This window comes from Bos taurus, chromosome 8, assembly GCF_002263795.3.
Source record: "Bos taurus isolate L1 Dominette 01449 registration number 42190680 breed Hereford chromosome 8, ARS-UCD2.0, whole genome shotgun sequence".
Taxonomy (NCBI): Eukaryota; Metazoa; Chordata; class Mammalia; order Artiodactyla; family Bovidae; genus Bos; species Bos taurus.
In genome coordinates, this window is record NC_037335.1 from 39,721,261 (window position 1) to 39,745,658 (window position 24,398).

The 24,398-nt window shown below is 41.1% G+C and overlaps 1 protein-coding gene across 3 annotated transcripts in view; it reads right to left on the minus strand.

The window, feature by feature from the left end:
* The window catches only part of RCL1 (RNA terminal phosphate cyclase like 1), a 220,382-nt gene extending 198,187 nt beyond the window's left edge, over positions 1–22,195 (minus strand). For 2 of the 3 annotated variants that reach the window (XR_009495486.1, XM_024995983.2), the window contains exons 1-2: positions 21,918–22,195; positions 1,162–1,233 (exon numbers count right to left, since the gene is read on the minus strand). Coding sequence is in view for 2 of the 3 variants with exons in the window: in XM_024995983.2 (XP_024851751.2) it covers positions 1,162–1,233; positions 21,918–22,053 (208 nt within the window). In the remaining variant the exon portion in view is untranslated. 3 annotated transcript variants of the gene reach the window in all.
* Between the last annotated feature and the right edge of the window lie 2,203 nt (positions 22,196–24,398).

A 24,398-nucleotide genomic window follows, 5' to 3' on the forward strand; every position in this document is an offset into this window, starting at 1 on the left:
TTCTTGTCCTCTGAATCACCAATAAAAACCACTGAAAACATCCCCAGCAATTTCAAAGTAAAGGAATCAAGAAAGACTAAAGGAATCATAGCTTGCAAAGGGCATCTGATGGTTTACTCCTGAAACCTGTTCTCTGTGAGGTATGGCTGAATGCAGCTACAGATCAAGTCCCATGGCCACTTATAAAGCCAAGCTTGTCTTCTCCCTTAACAGAGCCAACATACCAGAAAAGTTCAGTTTCCTCTGTTGAATACATGTTTCTCCCTTAACAGAAAACACATAGAAAAGATCAGTTTCCTCTGTTGAATACATGTGCAAAGGCACATAGCTCATGGAGACAATCAAAGCATGTTTGCCATGATCACCTATACAATGTAGATAACAGTTTCTAATAGCAAAAAAAAAGAAGGAAAAAAAAAAAACTAGACAAAAAGCTAGAAACAACCTAAATGTTTATCAGCAGGGAACAGTCAAATAAGTTATCATGTATCCATACAACAGAATACAATGTAATGCCACTGAAAAATTGAGATGGACCTGCATGTGCCTGGCAAGCAAATTCCCTGAGACATCTGTGCTAATAAAAAACAGCTGGCTGCAGAACAGTATGAACAGCCTGATCCTGTTGATGGTTTGAGATACAGAAGTGCCCATGGAAGCAAATACATACAAAGGAGACCAGGACAAAGTCCCCATGCCTGCCCCTGGGAGAGTGAATGGAAGGGGAAACAGGTGAAGGGATTTTCACATTTTTTGCACATACTTACATGAACTTATTTTAAAAGACAAAATAAAAAAAATTAAAATTCATCACATACAGCTACCTCAGAGTTTGTTGTAAGATTTTATTGTGACAACATAAGCTACATGGACACTGAAAAGCTGTACATAAAGTTAGGTATAAAACACTTCTATTGTTTAAAAGAGAGGAGGTGCTTGCCTGTTTATCTGAAATTTTCACTCTTCTCACTTCCTTAAGTCAAGTATATGTCCCTTAAATTGGCAATATCACATACTATCTTCAGACAATCATATCACAGACAGGAAACTGGGTCTTTCCATTCAAATACAATATTTATACCATCAAAAAGAGTGAGTAACAGAGGAATATTTAAGTAGTACATGTAAGTGCTTTCAGGAATGGGAAGAAAAGGAGCTTACCTGTTTGGTTTATTTCAATTCGAGAACCATTAGTTACTTTGTCCAACAGTCTTATGAAGCTGGCTTCAAAATCTGTGGGGAGAAAAGAAAACTGATTGGCCTCCAATTAGGTCATTTTCAGACAGCAGATCCCATCCAAGTGCTGCAGTGCAGGGTAGGTTACTTCCTGCATCACACTGGGTTCTTCACAGGACCTGGGTGAGCACACTGGCTAAGGAATCTGAAGCAGTTGAGAAGCACTGACTAGCATTCGTATGTTTTGCTGTTGCTGTTGTTCAGTCGCTAAGTAGCGTCCAACTCTTTTGCAACCCTATGGACTTGGCCCACTGGGCTCCTCTGTCCGTGGGATATCCCAGGCAAGAGTAGTAGAGTGAGTTGTCATTTCCTTCTCCAGGGGAATCTTCCCAACCCAGGAATCAAACTCGTGTCCCTTGCATCTCCTGCACTGGCAGGCAGATTCTTTACCACTGAGCCACCTAGGAAGCCCATATGTACGTTTAGTAGAACTATTAAAAACAACTCAGTTTTTGTATTCCACCAAAACATAGGAACTCTACCAGCAATCTAATGGGATATTAATTTCAGCAGCATAACACCCATTTGTTCTGATCTCAGGAGTGTGTGCCAAATGAGAGAAAGAATAGAAAGCAGGAAAGAGTTTTAAAGTCAAACTCTTACTTGCTGCAGAATACCCTTCAATCTCAGAGACAGTAAAAGGTCACTGCCTCTCTCATTCAACAAAGTGCCCTTTCTCCCTTCCTCTATCATCTTATTGATCTAGAACTTTCTAATCAGTTCAGTTTTTAATTTTATTACAAGGTACCTGAATATACAGTATTATTGTCACTTTTTTAATGCATGAAAAAGATTAGAAGAAAAAAACACCAAATGTTAATAAATAGGTTTCTCTTCACAGTAGCATTTTATATGAATTTTTGTTTAAATATGCTTCAAAAAAATTGCTTCAGTTACTTTTATGAATAAATTGTTATCAAAGCTGTTGAGTTTGGCAGAAAACAAAATTCTGTAAAGCAATTATCCTTCGATAAAAAAATTAATTAAAAAAAATACAAAAGCTGGGTTATTCTCTAAAACATGAGGGGGTAGATTGTAAATGTGAAATATGAAAAGACAGAGAGAAGAATCAGAAGGATATGTTCTCTGTTCTCCTGAATTGATATTATATACATACAACCCACTACAGTATTCTTGCCTGGAAAATCCCGTAGACGGAGGAGCCTGCTGGGCTACAGTCCATGGGGTCACATGGAGTGACTGAGTGACTTCACTTCTTCTTTCTTTCACATACACACACACACACACGGAGCTTTAGCTTCAACATCCCTCCCATGAACGGAAACAGGAAGACCAAGTCTTCTATACTGAAGGCATGGTGACTGCCTGATGCTTTCAGGCAGTTCCTGCTGCTGCTGCTAAGTCGAGTCCAACTCTGTGTGACCCCATAGACGGCAGCCCACCAGGCTCCCCCGTCCCTGGGATTCTCCAGGCAAGAACACTGGAGTGGGTTGCCATTTCCTTCTCCAATGCATAAAAGTGAAAAGTGAAAGTGAAGTCACTCCGTGTCCAACTCTTAGCGACCCCATGGACTGCAGCCTACCAGGGTCCTCCATCCATGGGATTTTCCAGGCAAGAGTACTGCAGTGGGCTGTTACTGCCTTTTTCGTCAGGCAGTTCCTACTCCTCTAATAAACCAGCAGAGTTTGAGAGCACAGACCTTAACAGTAACCTAAACTGATCCCAAAGGGTGAGCAGATCAACGAAGCAATTCCCATCCACCTGTTGTTACTTAACGCTGTCCCATAACTCCTGTTACAGCAAATTCTGCAATCTGTACAAAGAGCACTAGGCTAGAAGTCAGAGAAGCTCCCTTAAGTCCTGAAATAAGGCATAATGGCTAATAACAGAAGCTGTGTGTTAATGCTTACATTATATTAATCCTCATAACCACTAAGCAGGAAGTGCTTCCAGTTTTACAGAAGGCTAAGGCCCAACTGGCACAGTGAAGACTTGAACCCAAGTCTGCCCTTCTCTATAAAACCAAACCAGGGCTGGGTTTGCCTCACTCAGTTTAATCTCTCAAAGCTAACCTCCCCCTCTAGAAAATCATACTACCTTTCAATTGATTTACTGAAGGTCCTGCAGATGACTTAATGAGTCCCCAGTCAACATTTATCTTTAATGAAATTAGAACAGAATAAACACTATCAGTTACATAGTAAGGGTGCTGTTCATGAAATTTTAGTCTCAGTTCAATATATACTTGTATATGTATTGGGTTACGTAGAAGTAGCACCACGAAAGTTGAAAGGTTAAGTCAGCTACAAAATTGAACTACATATTATTTCTATGGTCTTTTATATAGAATATTGTATGTTTTAATGTAGGCAGGATGTATTAATGCCATGCCACTGTCTACCTATGTTTATAGAAAATGCGAGGTATTCTGCACAAAAAAAGAAAACTTGACCTGCTCAAGCTTTCAGGCTGCCTAAATGGGTGAGACAAACAAGCATTTATGAATAAAGTCCAAGATTATAAACCCCATAGCTTTTATAAATTAGTAAAGAAAAGAAAACAAAAAATTACTTTGAAAGTAGGGTGTTTTTTTTTTTTTTTTTTTGCAATCCACAGGGGCTCTTGAGCATGAACACAGTTTAAAATGTCCAGCAGAGGAACACAAGTAGGAAGAAAATGAGCACTTATGAAGACCTCCAGACAAAAACCATCCCCAGATCACAGTAAACAGGTGCTTTAGAAGCCGTACCTCAAAGACCCAATGCAGAGCTAGTTCCTGAATCCTAGTAACAGTGAAGATACAGCTCCATCACCTGGTACGAAAAAGATTTCAAGTTCGCCTAATAATAGTCAGACTGAAGCCTCAAACTTCGTTAAAACAAGATGTGTAGGATTCCCTGCCACCTCACTTCTTCAAGACTGCTCCTAGGAGTACAGAATTTCAGATATTGAGCATTAGGGAGGAAGTTCCCCCCAAAAGCACAATTTTACTAGATGGTTTGAGAATACATAATTAGGTTACACAGCTATAAGGAGAATCAACATGAACGCCACAATGGTCAGGAGACTGGCTACCACTAGGGGCATGGAAGGGAGAGGTAAATAAAACAGGTCAGTGAAGGTGTGCACAATGCTCTCTTTCTTGACCTGGATGGCATCACACGGATGCTCATTTTATAATCCTATGAGAACTACTTTTATGTTTTATGAATTTTTCATGTTATTGTACTTCACACTTTCAACAAAATTGTCCCATTTAAGACCTTTAATTTCAGGATTCCTTAAATACTACCTCCCATACATAATGACCTCCCTTCCCTAGACCCCCAAAGAAGGGAGTTCTTCATTTCTTTAAAGGGGTTGGTAACTTCTAGAAGACTTCAGTTCAGTTCAGTTCAGTTGCTCAGTCATATCCGACTCTGCGACCCCATGAATCGCAGCACACCAGGCCTCCCTGTCCATCACCAACTCCCGGAGTTCACTCAGACTCACGTCCATCGAGTCAGTGATACCATCCAGCCATCTCATCCTCTGTCGTCCCCTTCTCCTCCTGCCCCCAATCCCTCCCAGCATCAGAGTTTTTTCCAGTGAGTCAACTCTTCGCATGAGGTGGTCAAAGTACTGGAGTTTCAGCTTCAGCATCATTCCCTCCAAAGAAATCCCAGGGGTGATCTCCTTCAGAATGGACTGGTTGGATCTCCTTGCAATCCAAGGGACTCTCAAGAGTCTTCTCCAACACTACAGTTCAAAAGCATCAATTCTTCGGCACTCAGCTTTCTTCACAGTCCAACTCTCACATCCATACATGAGGACTTAGTGGCACTCAATATTGGCACTAAGCCTGACCCATTCCTCACCAAAGAAAGGCAAAAAGCCATTTCTTAAAGGAGGGGACTGAAAAAAGGAATACAATCCAAAGATCTACCCTTTAAAAACAAGGAGCAAATCTCAAGAAACAGATTCAACTTAAAAGTATTGTAATGACTCAAATAAATTATGACACATCTATATACTGGAACACTCAGCAGCTATCAAATTAGTGAGATTTTTCATACATTGATATGAATCATCTCTATAGTATATTGACTGGGAAAAAAGTAAGATGCAAATGGCCTCTGTCTGAGAAAGGAAACAGTACCTATTTGCTTATTTATGGAAAGAAAAAAAGAGTCCTGAAAAGAAACACAGCAAACCAACAACACTGGTTGCTTCACACGGAAGGAAGATTGAGAAAGAAACAGACAGACTTTGTAAACCGCTTTGTTTGTTTTGAATTTCATGTCATGTGTACACATTTTTAAAAAATACATAAAAATTAAATTAAAAAAAAAAACAAAGGTACTGTAATACAATTTAAAGAACCAATAAACACTGCTCTCATTAAATGGCCTATGAAAGGTCTTTATAATACAACATAGCCATCATTTTTTAAATAACTGCTTAATTACAAAAGAAAATATTCACACTATTTTGAGGAAAACAAATTTTAAGTAATATATACAGTGTGATTACAATTCTGTCAGAGACAGAACTAAAAGAAAAGACAGCAAACTATTAACACATGAAATTAGGACTTACTATTTTCAACATTTAATCCAAAAAAGGTAGAAATTACAAATATATACCCAAGTCTCAGAATAAATTAAAGGATGTTCACTCACTTGGAAATAATATATATATAAGGCATTTACATATTTTATATAATTATGCAGAATGTGACAAATAATAAGTAATTTGACCTTACATACATCCCATCTTTCCTAAATTATAAATCATGTGAGTTCAGTTCAGTGGCTCAGTCATGTCTGACTCTTTGCAGTCCCGTGGACTACAGCACACCAGGCTTCGCTGTCCATAATCAACTCCCAGAGCTTGCTCAAACTCATGTCCATCAAGTCAGTGATGACATCCAACCATCTCATCCTCTGTCATCCCCTTCTCCTCCTGCCTTCAATCTTTCCCAGCAGCAGGGTCTTTTAAAATGAATCAGGTCTTCGCATCAGGTAGCCAAAGTATTGGAGTTTCAGCTTCAGCATCAGTCCTTCCATTGAATATTCAGGACTGATTTCCTTCAGCATGGACTGGCTGGATATCCTTGCAGTCCAAGGGACTCTCAAGAGTCTTCTCCAACACCACAGTTCAAAAGCATCAATACTTCAGTGCTCAGCTTTCTTTATAGTCCATCTCACAACCATACATGACCAATGGAAAAACCATAGCTTTAACTAGATGGACCTTTGTTGGCAAAGTAATGTTTCAGCTTTTTAATAAGCTGTCTAGGTTGGTCATAACTTTTCTTCCATGGAGCAAGCATCTTGTAATTTCATGGCTGCAGTCACCATCTGCAGTGCTTTTGGAGCCCCCCAAAATAAAATCTGTCGCTGTTTCCATTGTTGCCCCATCTATTTGCCATCAAGTGATGGGGCCAGATGCCATGATCTTCGTTTTTGAATGTTGAGGTCTAAGCCAATTTTTTCACTCTCCTCTTTCACTTTCATCAGGAGGTTCTTTAGTTCTTCTTTGCTTCCTGCCAAAAGGGTGGTGTCATCTGCATATCTGAGATTATTGATACTTCTCCCAGCAGTCTTGATTCCAGCTTGTGCTTCATCCAGCCTGCCATTTCACATGATGTACTCTGAATAGAAGTTAAATAAGCAGGGTGACAATATACAGCCTTGCCGTACTCCTTTTCCGATTTTGAACCAGTCTGTTGTTCATGTCTAGTTCTAACTGTTGCTTCCTGACCTGCATACAGATTTCTCAGGAGGCAGGTCAGGTGGTCTCGTATTCCCATCTCTTTCAGAATTTTCCACAGTTAGTTGTGATCCACACAGTCAAAAGCTTTGGCATAGTCAATAAAGCAGAAAGAGATGCTTTTCTGAAACTCTTGCTTTTTTTATGATCCAGTGGATGTTGGCAATTTGATTTCTGATTCCTCTGCCTTTTCTAAAACCAGCTTGAACATCTGGAAGTTCACGGTTCACGTACTGTTGAAGCCTGGCTTGGAGAATTTTGAGCATTACTTTGCTAGTGTGTGAGAACCCAATTTATAAATCTTTCTGTGGCCTTTTAAGGAAATCTTTGCCTTCACCAAGCTCATGAAGATGTTCTCCTTGAACTTCTATATTCATGTGGAAACCACTACATCTGATAAATTTATTCTTCATGGTTTTTGAAACAGTTTACTGAGAGATGGACGTTCAATTTTGTCAGGTGTCTTTTCAGTAGCAGTTAAGTTGGTTATGTGATTTTTTTCCCCCTCATTTTTGTGTTTAACCTTACATTTAATTATGTTATACTTTTCCATGTGTTTTATCTGTAGCCAATTCTTGAGATGTACCCTTCCTAATCATACTGGATAGTTTAAAAATTTGTTATGATCTATTTTTTAAAGATTTATTTAGGGCTTTTCATTTGGCCTCATTAAATGAGGTTATTTTGTAATTTAATTTTTTTGTGTGTGGTGCTCTTAAGTACCCTACAACTGAAGTCATCTCTGCTGCTGCTGAGTCACTTCAGTCGTGTCTGACTCTGTGCGACCCCATAGACGGCAGCCCACCAGGCTCTCCCGCCCCTGGGATTCTCCAGGTAAGAACACTGGAGTGGGTTGCCATTTCCTTCTCCAATGCATGAAAGTGAAAAGTGAAAGTGAAGTCGCTCAGTCGTGTCCGACTCTTAGGGACCCCATGGACTGTAGCCCACCAGGCTCCTCCATCCATGGGATTTTCCAGGCAAAAGTACTGGAGTGGGGTGCCACTGCCTTCTCCAGAAGTCATCTCTATACATTCTTTTTTGTTCTTTGGAATGTGTAAAATAATAAGAATTATTTTTCATTGAATATTGGGGGAAATTTTCTAGCAACTTCAGTGCTCTTTTCTATATATTACTTGGTGAATTTTTGCATTCCTTTTGTTTTGGTTTTATCTTTGGGTGTCTTTAAAAATTTCATTTTATCTATTTTGATTTGTTATCTTTTTACATAACTATGTCAATTCCAAATGTATCAGTAAATAATAGAGAATAGTCTACCACAAATGTTCTTGATCTTTTACATTAATTACATTTTTTATTTTATTAATTCATACTTTCTTTCCTTTTACAAATGAATGAGTCTATTGATTTGTTTTGTATTTTTTTAATGAATTAACTTGATGTCTTTTGCTATTTTCCATTTTGTTTATCTCTTCCTTTAAAATATTTTCATTTCGTTTTTGGCTTGTAAATTTGTTCCATTTCTAAATATCTCAGTTCATTGTTCTGTTGTTTTTCTTCTTAATTACCAAAGTGTTTAGAGTGGTAAATTTTTCTTTGGTAGGCTCCCATATATTTTGATAAAATTGATATGTCTCTTAATGTTCTTCTTCCAACAACAGAAGAGACAACTCTACACATTGACATCACCAGATGGTCAATACTGAAATCAGATTGGTTATATTCTTTGCAGCCAAAGGTGGAGAATCTCTATATACTTAGCAAAAACAAGTCAAGGAACTGACTGTGGCTTAGATCATGAACTCCTTATTGCAAAATTCAGACTTAAATTGAAGAAAATAGGGAAAACCACTAGACCATTCAGGTATGACACAAATCAGATCCCTTACAATTATACAGTGGAAGTGATGAATAGATTCAAGGGATTAAGTCTGATAGAGTGCCTGAAGAACTATGGACAGAGGTTCATGACATTGTACAGGAGGCGGTGATCAAAACCATCCCCAAGAAGAAGAAATGCAAAAAGGCAAAATGGTTGTCTGAGGAGGCCTTCCACATAGCTGAGAAAAGAAGGGAAGCAAAAAGCAAAAGAAGGAAAGGAAAGATATATCTATCTGAATGCAGAGTTCTAAAGAAGAGCAAGGAGAGATAAGAAAACATTCCTAAGTGATCAGTACAAAGAAATAGAGGAAAACAATAGAACAGGAAAGACTAGAGATCTCTTCAAGAAAATTAGAGATACCAAGGGAACTTTTCATGCAAAGATGGGTTCAATAAAGCACAGAAATGGTAGGGACCTAACAGAAGCAGAAGATATTAAGAAGAGGTGGTAAGAATACACAGAAGAACTATACAAAAAAAGATCTTCATGACCCAGATAATCACTATGGTGTGATCACTCACCTAGAGCCAGACATCCTGGAATGTGAAGTCAAGTGGGCCTTCAGAAGCATCACTATGAACAAAGCTCGTGGAGGTGATGGAATTCCAGTTGAGCTATTTCAAGTACTAAAAGATGATGCTATGAAAGTGCTGCATTCAATATGTCAGCAAATTTGGAAAACTCAGCAGTGGTCACAGGACTAGAAAAGGTCAGTTCTCATTCCAATCCCAAAGAAAGGCCATGCCAAAGAATGCTCAAACTACCGCACAATTGCACTCATCTCACATGCTAGTAAAGTAATGCTCAAAATTCTCCAAGCCAGGCTTCAATAGTATGTGAACTGTGAACTTCCAGATGTTCAAGCTGGTTTTAGAAAAGGCAGAGGAACCAGAAATCAAATTGTCAACATCTGCTGGATCATGGAAAAAGCAAGAGTTTCAGAAAAACATCTCTTTCTGCTTTATTGACTATGCCAAAGCTTTTGACTGTGTGGATCACAACTAACTGTGGAAAATTCTGAAAGAGATGGGAATACAAGACCACCTGACCTGCCTCCTGAGAAATCTGTATGCAGGTCAGGAAGCAACAGTTAGAACTAGACATGAACAACAGACTGGTTCAAAATCGGAAAAGGAGTACGGCAAGGCTGTATATTGTCACCCTGCTTATTTAACTTCTATGCAGAGTACATCATGTGAAATGGCAGGCTGGATGAAGCACAAGCTGGAATCAAGACTGCTGGGAGAAGTATCAATAGTCTCAGATATGCAGATGACACCACCCTTTTGGCAGGAAGCAAAGAAGAACTAAAGAGCCTCTTGATGAAAGTGAAAGAGGACAGTGAAAAAGTTGGCTTAGACCTCAACATTCAAAAACGAAGATCATGGCATCTGGCCCCATCACTTGATGGCAAATAGATGGGGCAACAATGGAAACAGCGACAGATTTTATTTTGGGGGGCTCCAAAAGCACTGCAGATGGTGACTGCAGCCATGAAATTACAAGATGCTTGCTCCATGGAAGAAAAGTTATGATCAACCTAGACAGCTTATTAAAAAGCTGAAACATTACTTTGCCAACAAAGGTCCATCTAGTTAAAGCTATGGTTTTTCCAGTGGTCATGTATGGATGTGAGAGCTGGACTATAAAGAAAGCTGAGCACTGAAGTATTGATGCTTTTGAACTGTGGTGCTCTATTTAAAACAACCAACACTGAAGATTACTTTTTTTGCCTCCTACCTTCAAATTTTCCTGGATATTTTATCTTGCTCATATAAAAACCTTTGAAGAAATGAAATCAACAAAACACAGCTTATTTTTCTGATTTATGCTGTTTTTAGCATCTTCAAGTATTCTATTTGTATCCAACCTCCTCAGTTTTAGTCTTTTTCTTCAAACAGAGAGGAAGTGACCCTTCTCTGACACAACTGAGCAACTGAACTGAACTGAACCGACCCCTCTCTAAGCCTAATGCACTGAAATATTTCCTCCACCTTAGAAAATTACTCAAAGCAGAGTAGGACAACACTGCATAATACTCAAAGGGTCAATCCACCAAGAAGACAGAGCAAACCTACATGCACCAAACAACAAAGCTGCAAAATATATGAAGCTAAAACTGTTCTGACAGAATCAAGAACTCAGCAATTCCACCAAGCAATTCTAATCAACATCTACATATCACCCAACTCACAGAACAGAATATACATTCTTTCTAAGTGCACAATGAACACACACCAAGATAATGGTATCTTGGGGCTTTAAGAAAACTCAAGAAATTTAAAGTAATTGAAATTTACAGAGCACGTTCCCTAAACATAACGGAATCAAACTTATATCAATAACAAAATGATAACGGGAAAATATTCAACACTTGGAAGTTAAACAACACACTTGTAAATAATCCATGGATCAAAGAGGAAGTTTTAAAGGCAAGAAAAAACATATTCAACTAAATGAAAATTAAAATATGACACACTGAAAATTCATGGGACTCAGCTAAAGCTGTGTTGAGAGGAAGTTTATTGTACTAAATGCCTATATTACAAAAGAGAAAAGGTTTCCAATAATCTCTCACCTCAATTTAGAAAAAGAACAAAATAAATCCAAAGCAAATGAAGAAAATAATAAAAATAGCAGAGACAGATGAAATTGAAAACAAGAAAAATGGGGGGAAAAAATTAGTGAAATAGCTGGTTCTTTAAGAAAATAATCCCAAATTTCTAGCAACACAGAAAAAAAAAAAAGACACAAATCAATAGTTTATCAGGAAACAGGGAATATCAATGCAGAACCTCCAGGCATCAAAAGCACAATAAGAAAGAACTATGAACTCTACATATATAAAACAATTTAGATGAAATGGACCATTTCTCCAAAAAACACAAACTACCACAACTCATCATACAAAATGGGTAATTTAAATGATCCTATAACCATTCAGGAAATTGAAAATATATTCTTTAAAACTCCCCCAAAAGAAATCTCTAGGCCTTTATGGTTTCATTGGAGAATTATACCAAATGTTTAAAGAACTAAAATCAATTCTACACAATCTCTTCTAGAAAACAAAGAAACAGTTTCCAATTTATTTTAAACTAGTATGCTGCTGCTAAGTCACTTCAGTCGTGTCCAACTCTGTGCGACCCCATAGACGGCAGGCCACCAGGCTCCCCTGTCCCTGGGATTCTCTAGGCAAGAACACTGGAGTGGGTTGCCATTTCCTTCTCCAATGCATGAAAGTGAAAAGTGAAACTGAAGTCGCTCAGTCGTGTCCAACCCTCAGCGACCCCATGGACTGCAGCCTTCCAGGCTCCTCCGTCCATGGGATTTTCCAGACAAGAGTACTGAAGTGGGGTGCCACTGCCTTCTCCGTTAAACTAGTATATTCTTATTTAAATTATCAAAATCAGACTAAGAGTACAAAAATAGGAAACTACATGGACTGTAGCCCACCAGGTCCTCTGTCCATGGAATTCTCAAGACAAGAATACTGGAGTGGGTTGCCATTTCCTTCTCCAGGGGACCTTCCTGACCCAGGGATCGAACTTGGGTCTCCTGAATTTCAGGGAGATTCTTTAACATCTGAGCCACCAGGGAAGTCCACAAATGAGTATCATTTATGAATATATATGAAAAAATCTGTAACAAAATGTTAGAAAATAAAATCCAGTAATATAAAAAAGAATTACACATCATGACCAGTAGGGTTTATTTCCATAATGCAAGGATGCTTCAATATTTGAAAATCATTCAATGAAATAAACCATATTAACAGACTAAACAAGAGAAATCACAAGATCACATAAGTGGTACAAAAAGTGCATTTGATAAAATACAACACTCATTCATAAACATGTACAAATCTTAGAAAACAGAAGCGAATTTTCTCAACTTGATTAAAAAAAAAAATCTAAAAAAAATATACAGCTAACATTATACTTTGTGGCAAAACACTTGTTTCCTAAGACAGGGAACAAAGTAACGAAGTTTGGTCTCATTACTCTTATTTAACATAGTGTTAGAAGTCCTACTCAGTGCAATAAGGCAGTAATAAAAGGTATAAATTTCAGAAAAGAAGAAATAAAACTGTTCCAAGTTATAGATGACATGACTGTCCACATGTGTATACCTGTGGCGGATTCATGTTGATATACGGCAAAACCAATACAATACTGTAACGTTAAAAAATAAAATAAAATAATTAAAAAAAAAAGAAAACTAAGAAAAAAAAAAATCCCAAAGAATCTACCAAAAAAAGAAAAACCACTACACATTTAGAACTTATAAATGAATTTAGCAAGGTTGCAGGGCTAGGAATTGAGTCACTCAGTAGTGTCTGGCACTTTGCAACCCCATGAACTATACAGTCGATGGAATTCTCCAGGCCAGAATACTGGAGTGGGTAGCCTTCCCTTTCTCCAGGGGATCTTCTCAACCCAGGGATCAAACCCAGGCCTCCTGCATTGCAGGCAGATTCTTTACCAGCTTAGCCACAAGGAAAGCCCAAGGTTGCAGGACACAAGACAAACATGAAAAAAAAAAAATTGTATTTTTTATATACTATTAATGAACACATAGAGGCCAAAATTTAAAATCAGGTATCATTTACAACTGCTCAAAAAAGTGAGACATTTAGGTGTAAATCAACAAATCATGTACAGGACTTAAATGCTAAAAACAACAGATGTTGATGAAAGAAAACTAACATCTAAATAAATGCAAAGATACATTATGTTTATGGATTAGGAGACTCAATACAGTAAAGATGATAACTCTCCCTAAACTATCATATAGGTTTAACACAGTTCTTGTCAAAATCCTAATATGATTTTTTATAAAGACAAAATTATTCTAAACTTTATATGAAAAGGCAAAGAACTAGAATAACTAAAATACTCATGAAAATTAAGACTAAAGTTGAACGGACCAACCCACCCAAATATTATATACATAACAATGCCAGAAAAACATCTACTTTTGCTTTATTAACTACACCAAAGGCTTTGACTGTGTGGATCACAACAAACTGTGGAAAACTCTTAAAAGATGGGAATACCAGACCCACCTCCTGAGAATTCTGTAGGCAGGTTAAGAAGCAACAGTTAGAACTGGACATGGAACAACAGACTGGTTCCAAATAGGGAAAGGAATACATCAAGGCTGTACATTGTCACCCTGCTTATTTAACTTAAATACAGAGTACATCATGTGAAATGCGGAGCTGGATGAATCACAAGCTAGAATCAAGATTTTCAGGAGAAATACCTATAACCTCAGATAGGAAGATGACAGCACCCTAATGGCCGAAAGCAAAAAGGAACTAAAGAGCCTCTTGACAAACGTGAAAGAGGAGTGCAAAAAAGCTCACTTAATACTCAACATTCAAAAAACAAAGATCATGGCATCCAGTCCCATCACTCCATGGCAAACAGACCAGAGGGAAAGTGGAAATGGTGACAGATTTTATTTTCTTGGGATCCAAAATCATTGTGGATGGTGACTGCAGCCATGAAAATAAAAGACACTTGTTCCCTGGAAGAAAAGCTATGTCAAACCTAGACAGCGTATTAAAAAGCAGAGACATTACCTTGCTGACAGAGGTCTGTAGAGTCAAAGCTATGGTTTTTCCAGTAGTCATGTATGGATGTGAGAGTTTGACCATAAAGAAGACTGAGCTCAGAAGAATGGATACTTTCAAATTATGGTGCTGGCGAAGACTCTTGAGAGTCCCTTGGACTTCAAGGAAATCAAACCAGTCAATTCTAAAGGAAATCAACCCTGAATATTCACTGGAAGGACTGATGCTGAAACTGAAGGTCCACTACTTTGGCCACCTGATGCGAAGAGCCAACTCATTGCAAAAGACCCTGATGCTGGGAAAGACTGAGGGCAGAAGGAGAAGGAAGCAACAGAGGATGAGATGGTTGGACGGCATCATTGACTCAATGAACATGAATCTGAGCAAACTTCAGGAGATAGTGAAGGACAGGGGAGCCTGGTGTGCTGCCGTCCATGGGGTCACAAGGAGTCAGACATGACTAAGAGACTGAACAACAAAAATCATGAGAGTGTGGTACTGACAAAGGGACAGACATAAAGGTCAGTGAAACAGAACAGAGAACCCAGAAAGAGACCCACACAAATATGCCCAATATTTTTTTAACAAAGTGATTTGTTAAAAAGGGATTAAATGGAAGATAGCCACTTGTACAAATGGTGCTAGAGCAGTTGGACATTCATAAGCAAAAAAATGAACACTGACCTAAGTTTTAAACTTCATACAAAAATTAACTTAAATATAAAATATAAAACTATAAAATTTACAGGAAAAAAAAAAGAAAATCTTCAGGTCTAGGGCTAGGCAAACAGTTCTTAAACTTTTCACCAAAGGTACACGCAGTAAAAGAAAAATTTGATAAATTCTATTTCATTAAAACTTTCCCTCTGCAAAAGACCATGTTACAGTATAAAAAGGCAAGCTGTAGAGTGAGATAAAATACTAGGAACTAGGAAACCACATATTTGACAAAGGACTAGAATATGTAAAGAACTCTCAAACTTAACAGAAAAATCCTACTAGAAAATGGCAAAAGACATGAAATGTTGTTCAATATCATTAGCCATTCAGTTCAGTTCAGTTCAGTTCAGTTGCTCAGTCGAGTCCAACTCTTTTCGACCCCATGAATCGAAGCACACCAGGCCTCCCTGTCCATCACCAACTCCCTGAGTTCACCCAAACTCATGTGCATCGAGTCGGTGCATCGAGTGCATCGAGTCGGTGATGCCATCCAGCCATCTCATCCTCTGTTGTCCCCTTCTCCTCCTGCCCCCAACCCCTCCCAGCATCAGGGTCATTAGTCATTAGGAATGTGCAAATTAAACTGCAAGACAGCACTACACATTAATTAGAATGGCTACAGTTAAAAATAATGACACCAAATGCTGGCAAGAATGTAAAGAAATTAAATCATTCCTTCAATACTGGTAGGAATACAAACTCTATGCTTATCATTAGTACAGTGGCCAGGCCTCCCCCAATTCCAGTTAATTAGCAACAACTTTGAGTCCCAGACCATACTGAAATAAAGTATAGGTACATCCTGTGGTATAATAAGAAATATAGTTAGTCTTTGTTCCCAGCACAGACCTCCTATTAAAAAAAAAAAAAACCTTGGACGTTCCAGAGTGACAGGGGTCTACTTTAAAAGCTATTCATAGAGTCCCTTTTGAGCACACCTGAGTTTATGCTGCTGAGGTGACTTAGGGCAGAGCCCCAAGACAGCCTCAGGATGGGGCTGGTCACCAAAAAAACCAAAAGATTAGATGGTTAGAACTTTCAATCCTACCAACTTCTACAGGGGGTGGTGTGGTATGGAGGTAGGCCTGGAGATTAAGCCCTAGTAAAAATTCTTGAACAAGGAGAGAACTTCATGTTAGTTTAAAACAAAACAAAAAAAAATCCACATTCTGGGAGAATAACAAACCCCCACCGTTCCACAGGGATGGAAGCCCCTACTTCAGGACTCTTCTGGACCTACCCTATGTATCTCTTCATCTGACTACTCATCTTTATCTTTTATATCCTTTATTATAAACTGGTAAATGCAAATAAATATTTCCCTGAGCTTCATGAGACATAATTTTAGCAAATTATTAGACCTCAGGAGGGAGTTTGGGAACCCCCGAATTATAACCGGTTGCTACGAAGTATAAATGGTCTGGGCTTGTGACTGAGATTTGAGATTAAGTCCTTAACCTGTGGGATTTGATGCTATCACCACCGAGGTAGTTCACAATTGAGTTAAATTTGTAGCACACCCAGTGAATGTCCCGGAGAAGGCAATGGCAACTCACTCCAATACTCTTGCCTGGAAAATCCCAGGGCCAGGGGAGCCTGGTGGGCTGCCATCTATGGGGTCACACAGAGTCGGGCACAACTGAAGCAACTTAGCAGCAGCAGCAGTGAATGTCCACTGGGAACTGGACAACTACCTGGTATGGAAAGGAAACCCCACACATCTGGTGTCAGAAGTATTGAGAGCAGAGAAGAAAAATAATTTGCCCTTACAATCCTTTTACAAAATCCAATTCATGAACACCCAGATTTATCCCCAAAACAATGTATCAGTTTGCCAAAAGACATTTTACCTTTAAGGACCTCCATGTGGCATGTTTCCTCAGCACACTTTAAAGGATTCTTTTTATTAAAATTTCACTTACCCCTCCTTTTTCAGAAACTCATCTGGTTAAGCCACGTGCAGCACTCCCCGAGGACCAAATAACTCCTCTCTCCAGTTTCACAGCAAACATGTGACCTACTCAGGGACATGGGTAGCAGCAATCCCATGTCCTAAGTGCTAAATCAGGACTCTTACCCAAGTCCATCATTTCTGTATTCCCACTTTTAAAAAATCATCATTCTTGTGAATTCTTTCCATATGGACCTCACCTTTACCCAGAAAATGTTAATTCAACTGAACCCTACAGCATACAGCCCTCGTGAAATCCAGAAACCGAAGCACTTTGGACAGCTGCTTTATAATCTGAGGAACACTCAAGTCCACCAAGCAGTCGGTTGGGAGAATAGGCCTTGCCGACTGGAGCTGGCTGCCGTCTGCTTCTGGCTCTGTTACTGACTAGATATTTAACTTCACCAGCTATCTTACTTAACCATGTTTTGCCTTTTTACCTTTAGTAAAACAACAACAGAAGAATATTTATTTCCTCCTCACTGATGGAAAGAATCTAACGAGGCAATATAATTGTTCATGTTCCTCAAAAGTGAAGTAAATATTATACATTGTAGCTGCATAATTAATAAAAACTATTTCAGGATCTTCTTTCTTTGGGATTCAAATTCTTCTCATCATTTACAATTCCTCGTTCAGAGGAGACAAAAATATTCTATTTAAGAGATTAACAAATCCAGCTGAAATCACAATTTCAGCTGTGTCTCATCCCCTTCTGAATCTGTTTGCAGTTTTCTTGGTACCTCATGCTGCTATTCCCAGTCATTACGGATACGAAGAAAAGAAAAAGCTTAACAATTATATTCAGTTGTTGCTGTTGTTTAGTCACTAAGTGTGTCTGATTCTTCTGGGACCCCACGAACTGTAGCCTGCCAAGCTTCTCTGTCCATGGAATTGCCCAGGCAAGAACACTAGAGTGGGCTGCCATTCCTTTCTTCAGATCTTCCTTACCCAGGGATTGAACTCACATCTCCTGCATTGGCAGGTGGACTGTTTACCACGGAGCGACCTGGGACGCCCAGTTAAGTCTGGTAGAGCAGGGTTTTCCAACAGCAGCACTGGTATTTTGCACAGAATAGTTCTTTGTGTGGGGAGCTGTCCAGCGCACTGTAGGGATGTTTAGGGGCATCCCCGGGCTCCACCCACTAGGTGCCAGGAGCAGACTCTCAGTTGTGACAACCAAAAATGTCTCCAAACACTGCCAAATATCCCCGGGGAGCAAAACTGCTCCTGCCTAAGAACCACTACATTATACATATAACACACAAATATTTGGAAGCCATCACCTAAAAGGAAACCTTTAGACTGAAAAGAAAACAGAGAAGGTACAATTAAATATTTGAAAATTTTCCATATAGAAGCAGGAACAGATTTTGAATGCCAGACAAGGGAAATATACCAGTGAACAGAAGTTACAAAAAATAAAACCAGCTAATATTTACTCTTCTTACACACCAGGCTCTGCTGAGTGCACTTTCAAGCACTATTTCATTTAATTTTCACATGACCCTCTGAAGTTGTAGTAATGGCCTCACTTTACAGATGAAAAAACTGAGGCTCAGGAGCTCCAATAGCTAATAGCAAAAGCAGAACCCTATTTCAAACAGAGATCTAACTGAGCCCAAGCTCTCAACTCCCAACCTACCATGACCATGACAAATGAACAGTTTATTCATCATCTTTGTGTGCTCAGTCATGTCCGACTCTTTGCAACCCCATGTGTTGTAGTCTGCCACGCTTCTCTGTTCATGTAATTTCCCACTAGAGTGGGTTGTCATTTCCTATTCCAGGGGATCATCCCAACCCAAAGAGAGAACCCACATCTCTTCCGTCTCTTACATTGGCAGGCAGATTCTTTACCACTGTGCCACCTCGGAGGGTACACACCTCCACAAAATAAAGAAAATGAAGAACTTTTTGACTTAAAAGCTGTTTCTTTCAGCAACAATTCCCAAAGCCACCATCTCAGTCCTATCCGGTCAGATCAGAAGATCCAGAGAGTCTTCATCATAACCTCTAGGCACACTGTTGCTCTAACTCTGAGGAGCCCCATTACAACTTCCTACCTCAAGTTACTCAGGATACTCACTCTCTCAGCTCTTCTTCAGAAAGCTCCTTGAGAATGGAGCAATGAGCTTCTCATGTTTACACCTCCACAAAGCTATGCTCGACCTGGGGCTCAATGAACCTTTTATGAATGACTATTCCAGAGACGCCACCTCCACTCTCCAAAGCTCACACCAGAGGAGATATTTAAGTAAGCACCTTCAGGAGATATAATTCTTGCACTTGAGCTGCAAAATTTTATTGGAGATGATGAGTTTTTTCTAACTCTCAGAATCTAAGTCAGGAAGAGTCAGAAAGGGACAGATGACAGATAAGACATTCATTGGCTACACCTCCATTGAAGCTACTACAGACTCATATGACTATGATCACATCATGTGTTGGGGCAACATGTATTTATATGTGTGTATGTATATACACTTACATATGTATGTATGACATATATACATATATCTCTCTCTCTCTCTCTATGAATGCATGTATATACATATATCTTAGTTCTCTTCTTAGAAATTAAGTATATGTCTACAGAATTTCTGAGGCCTTGAATCTAGCCAAGAAGGTCTAAATTAAGGGTCTCTTTTTACCCCCTAGTATATTAATAAGGTAAGGCAAATAAGGCTATACAGAGTGCTCCTCATATAATACCAGCACTTCTGCTAACCAGTACTACCGTCCCTAGGTACCAGAGTCTGGTATCTTTTCAGGAAAATGCCAAGTGCCCAAGCTCCATTCATGTGTGTGGCAGTGAAAAGATACTCACAAACAGTGCAGGAGGGAGAAAGGGAAACATCACTAAATTATATCTCATGGGCACAATTTCCATTAGAAATCCCAGGTCTACAGGCTAATGTATGAATGTGTGCTCAGTCACTCAGTCTTGCCTGACTCTTTGTGACCCTATACACTGTAGCCTGCCTGGCTCCTCTGTCCGTGGGATTCTCCAGGCAAGAATACTGGAGTCAGTTGCCATTTTCTCCTCCAGAGAATCTTCCCCACCCAAGGACTGAACCCACGTCTCCTGAATTGGCAGGCATATTCTTTACCACTGAGCCACCATTCTTTACCACTGAGTACTTTAAATAGAAGCCAAAGTACTTCTATTTAAAAATGCTATCCCCAGTGTTCCTAGAACCCTGTCTTCACACCACATCCAGGTAGCTATGAGTTCTCTAGGCTAATATATGGAGAAGGCAATGGCACCCCACTCCAGTACTCTTGCCTGGAAAATCCCATGGACAGAGGAGCCTGGTAGGCTGCAATCCATGGGGTCGCTAAGAGTCAGACACAACTGAGCGACTTCACTTTTACTTTTTACTTTCCTGCATTGGAGAAGGAAATGGCAACCCACTCCAGTGTTCTTGCCTGAAGAATCCCAGGGACAGGGGAGCCTGGTGGGCTGCCGTCTATGGGGTCGCACAGAGTCGGACACAACTGACGTGACTTAGCAGCTTAGCAGCAGCAGGCTAATATAGGGGGCTAGTGGGAGAGTTGATAGGGAATGCCAGAGTAGAGCAATCAAGCAATTGCTTCACCCAAGAGTCAGACTCCAAATTAAGGTTAAGAAATGTTGAGAGGAAGAGCACCTGGCAAAAACCATGCTAGCGGTCCCTCAACTTCTTCAGGACAGTGAGGGCACTAATAATCATGTACCAACAGAAGCCTTTCTCACTGTCACCAGGTTCCCCTCCATGGTACAGAGGTTCATCTGGTTCCTTCCTTACAAACCTTCTATCTCCATCAATGACATGACATTTCCCCTTATGTGCAACCAATCACCCTTCAAGAGAGGCAGAAACATCCAGAAAATGCATTCAGACAGATGATGAAATGGGCTGGTCACCGAGTATAGGAACCAGTGCAAAATCAAACACACCAGCAGGGCCCAGAAAGCTCCCAGGACCAACCACAAACCCTCTTCTCCTTCAACATGCAGAGAGGTTTTCTTTTTTTCTTGAAGTGATTTTTCCAAATCGGAATAACCAGACAGAAGCTTTTAAATATATGAGTCTTATGCCAGGGGACCAGTTGAAATTCGGACACTGTTAACCTGACATGGGTTTAAATGGGGCCTTATTTTTCACCTATTCACCCTGTAGGGCAAAAAGAGAGCTCTGAAGCCTATAGTTTAGCACTTGTCACCAACCCTTTACTAAAGTCAAGGCAATTAGGCCCATGACTGTTAAAAATTTATCTCAAAGCTTCTGTCCTGCACAAACCAATCACAGTCACGGCTGAAAATAAACAAAGAATTTTAAAAAATTCTTTAATCCACACGCAAGGAGATGTGTGAGGGCGGCCGAGAAATCATGGCGACACGGACAGCCGGTGGCGACCAAGGGGACATCTGCTTCTGAGACCTGTTTTGGGACAGGGGACAATACCAACCAGTGGTACTTCGCTCTCTCCACATCTCTCTCCGTCTTTTCATCTGCCCATTCACCACATGTCGGTCCAACAAACTGTTTCTCTCTTTTGAGAGGTTAATAGCGAGAGCAAGAGAGACTCAAGACAAACGAGGGGGCGATGCCTGGGATATGTTGCAACACATAGTGCTGGAAAACGTGTAGCTGTTTACTACCAGCGCCTGGGAGACGCAGAGCGCCGCGCGCACCAGAGCTCAGTCCTCGGGGCGCGACCCCGCCTCCCCACAACCTCAAGCGCGTTCTGGTGTGGGGGCGACGCGCTGCGAGCCCCCTACGCGCCCACGGAACCCGGAGGCTCCCTGCCTCCCGGACCCCAGGGCAAGAGCGCGGTCTCCCCTCGGGCCCTGCGCCCACCCTGCGAGCTGCGCGCCCTGGAGTTACCTCGGAGGCCGGGGTTGTCATCTCTGGCCCGAATCTTTCGGATTTTGACTGGGCGCCCGCTCAGAGTGGACAGGACCAGACGCTGGCGCAAGAAGTTGCAGCCTGAGTAGCTGAGGGAGTGCGCCTGGCTCGCCATGTGCACGCCCTCCGCAAAGCCGCGGGCAGCAGGGACGAGGCGACTTCGGATGGGCGAGGGGGTCGCGGTATGGCAGTAGCGGCGACAGCGGCAGGGGCGGCCTGGGTTCCCTCCCGCAGCCCCCGGCGCGTCCACGTGGTTTGGAACAGGAAGAGAGAGAGACGAGACACCGGGTCAGAGGGGAGTGAGGCGGAGCCGGTGACCGCCTCTCCACCTACCCGCCCGGTGGAGGCAGTCCCCCGCACCGGGCCATGCCGCTATTGGCCGGAGGAGAATCAGGGCGGTGCCCGTGCCGCGCCGCTATAGGCCTTCACTGAGGCTGGGCGGTGCCCAGGCCGCGCTACCATTGGCCTGCGCTGGAGTTGGGCGGCGCCCGGGCCCCGGCAACAGCTCTCGGCTGGAGGAGCTTTGGGGCTGGGGGTGGATTGCGGAGAGGCCTGGGAGCGGACTCTCTGTAACACACCCTCCCTGCCAGTTTCTTCGGGTCTTTCCCCCGTAGGGGTAAGGGGAGTGAACAGCAGGCCTGGTACTTAGGCTCACCACTAACGGCAATCTCTGGGATGTGGATAGTATAATCTCCTCCCGCTTTTTCTTAATAGAAAACAGGATTGGCGCGCTTTACCCTGTTGGCAGACACAGTGCTGAGCACGCAGCCAGTTTTATCCCCTCGCTCCCCTCTGTGACCCTGCGAGGTAGTGTCATTCCTTCCCTACACTTGGGGAAGACACCAGCAACACTGCGAGACTGATAGCACCATGCCCAGGAACCGAAGTCTTCAGATACCAGGCCATTGTTTACTAGACATGAAGCTTTGCCACTTTAACCTCAGTGGCTTCCTTTACTGTCACTGTGCTTCATGCCAAGTCAGGTCCTCCCGCCTCTCATGCCTCAAAACGGGTAGCTGCACACCAAATCTTGCACACCAAAATCTTTGCAAAGATTGGATTATGTCACTCTGTTGAAAAATCTTCGAAGATAACACAATTAACTATAAAATGACTGCAGACTTGGGAGTTCAATACCATAATACGGTTGGTTTGCAGCTATTCTCGGGAAATATTACAGATCATGAGTTCCAGAACATATGAGAAAAGAGGGGCTTCTGGAAGGGGTCAGAGTTTGCGTAAGATTAAAGAAGATGGCTAGCCTTAATGTGGGTTAAGAGTTATGAGGAACCACTGGAAGGTCTGAACTCCTATAGGCTATTAGAGGTGTTAAGTCCAGTCCCTCAGTCGAGTCTGACTCTGTGACTCCATGGATTACAGCACGCCAGGCTTCCCTGACCATCACCAAATTCCTGAGCTTGCTCAAACTCATGTCCATGCAGTCAGTGATGCCATCCAACCATCTCATCCTCTGTCAGCCCCTTCTCCTCCCGCCTTCAATCTTTCCCAGCATCAGAGTCTTTTTCAGTGAGTCAGTTCTTTGCATTAGGTGGCCAAAATATCGGAGTTTCAGCTTCAGCATCAGTCCTTCCGATGAATATTCAGAACTGATTTCCTCTAGGATTGACTGATTTGATCTCCTTGCTGTCCAAGAGACGTTCCAGAGTCTTCTCCAACACCACAGTTCAAAAGCATCAATTCTTCAGTGTTCACCATTCTGTATAGTCCAACTCTCACATCCATACATGACTACTGGAAAACCATAGCTTTGACTAGATGGATCTTTGTCAGCAATGTCTCTGCTTTTTAATGTGGTGTTTAGGTTCCTCATAGCTTTTCTTCCAAGCAGCAAGTGTCTTTTAATTTCATGGCTGCAATCACCATCTGCAGTGATTTTGGAGCCCAAGAAAATAAGCTCTCTGTTTCCACTGTTTCCCCATCTACTGCCATGAAGTAATGGGACCGGATGCCATGATCTTAGTTTTTTGAATGTTGAGTTTTAAGCCAGGTTTTTCACTCTCCTCTTTCACTTTCATCAAGAGGCTTTTTAGTTCCTCTTCACTTTCTGCCATACAGGTGGTGTCATCTGCATATCTGAGGTTTCTGATTTTTCTGATATTTCTGATATTTCTCCCTGCAACCTTGATTCCAACTTGTGCTTCATCCAGCCCAGCACTTTGCATGATGTACTCTGCGTAGAAGTTAAATAAGCAGGGTGACAATATACAGCCTTGATGTACTACTTTCCCTGTCTGTTGTTCCATGTCCAGTTCTAACTGTTGCTTCTTGACAGCATACAGATTTCTCAGGAGGCAGTTAAGGTGGTCTGGTATTCCCATCTCTTGAAGAGTTTTCCACAGTTTACTGTGATCTACTTCTCTGACAGAACAGTTGGTAAAAGAATCCACCTGTAATGCAGGAGACCCTGGTTCGATTCCTGTGTTGGGAAGATCCCCTGGA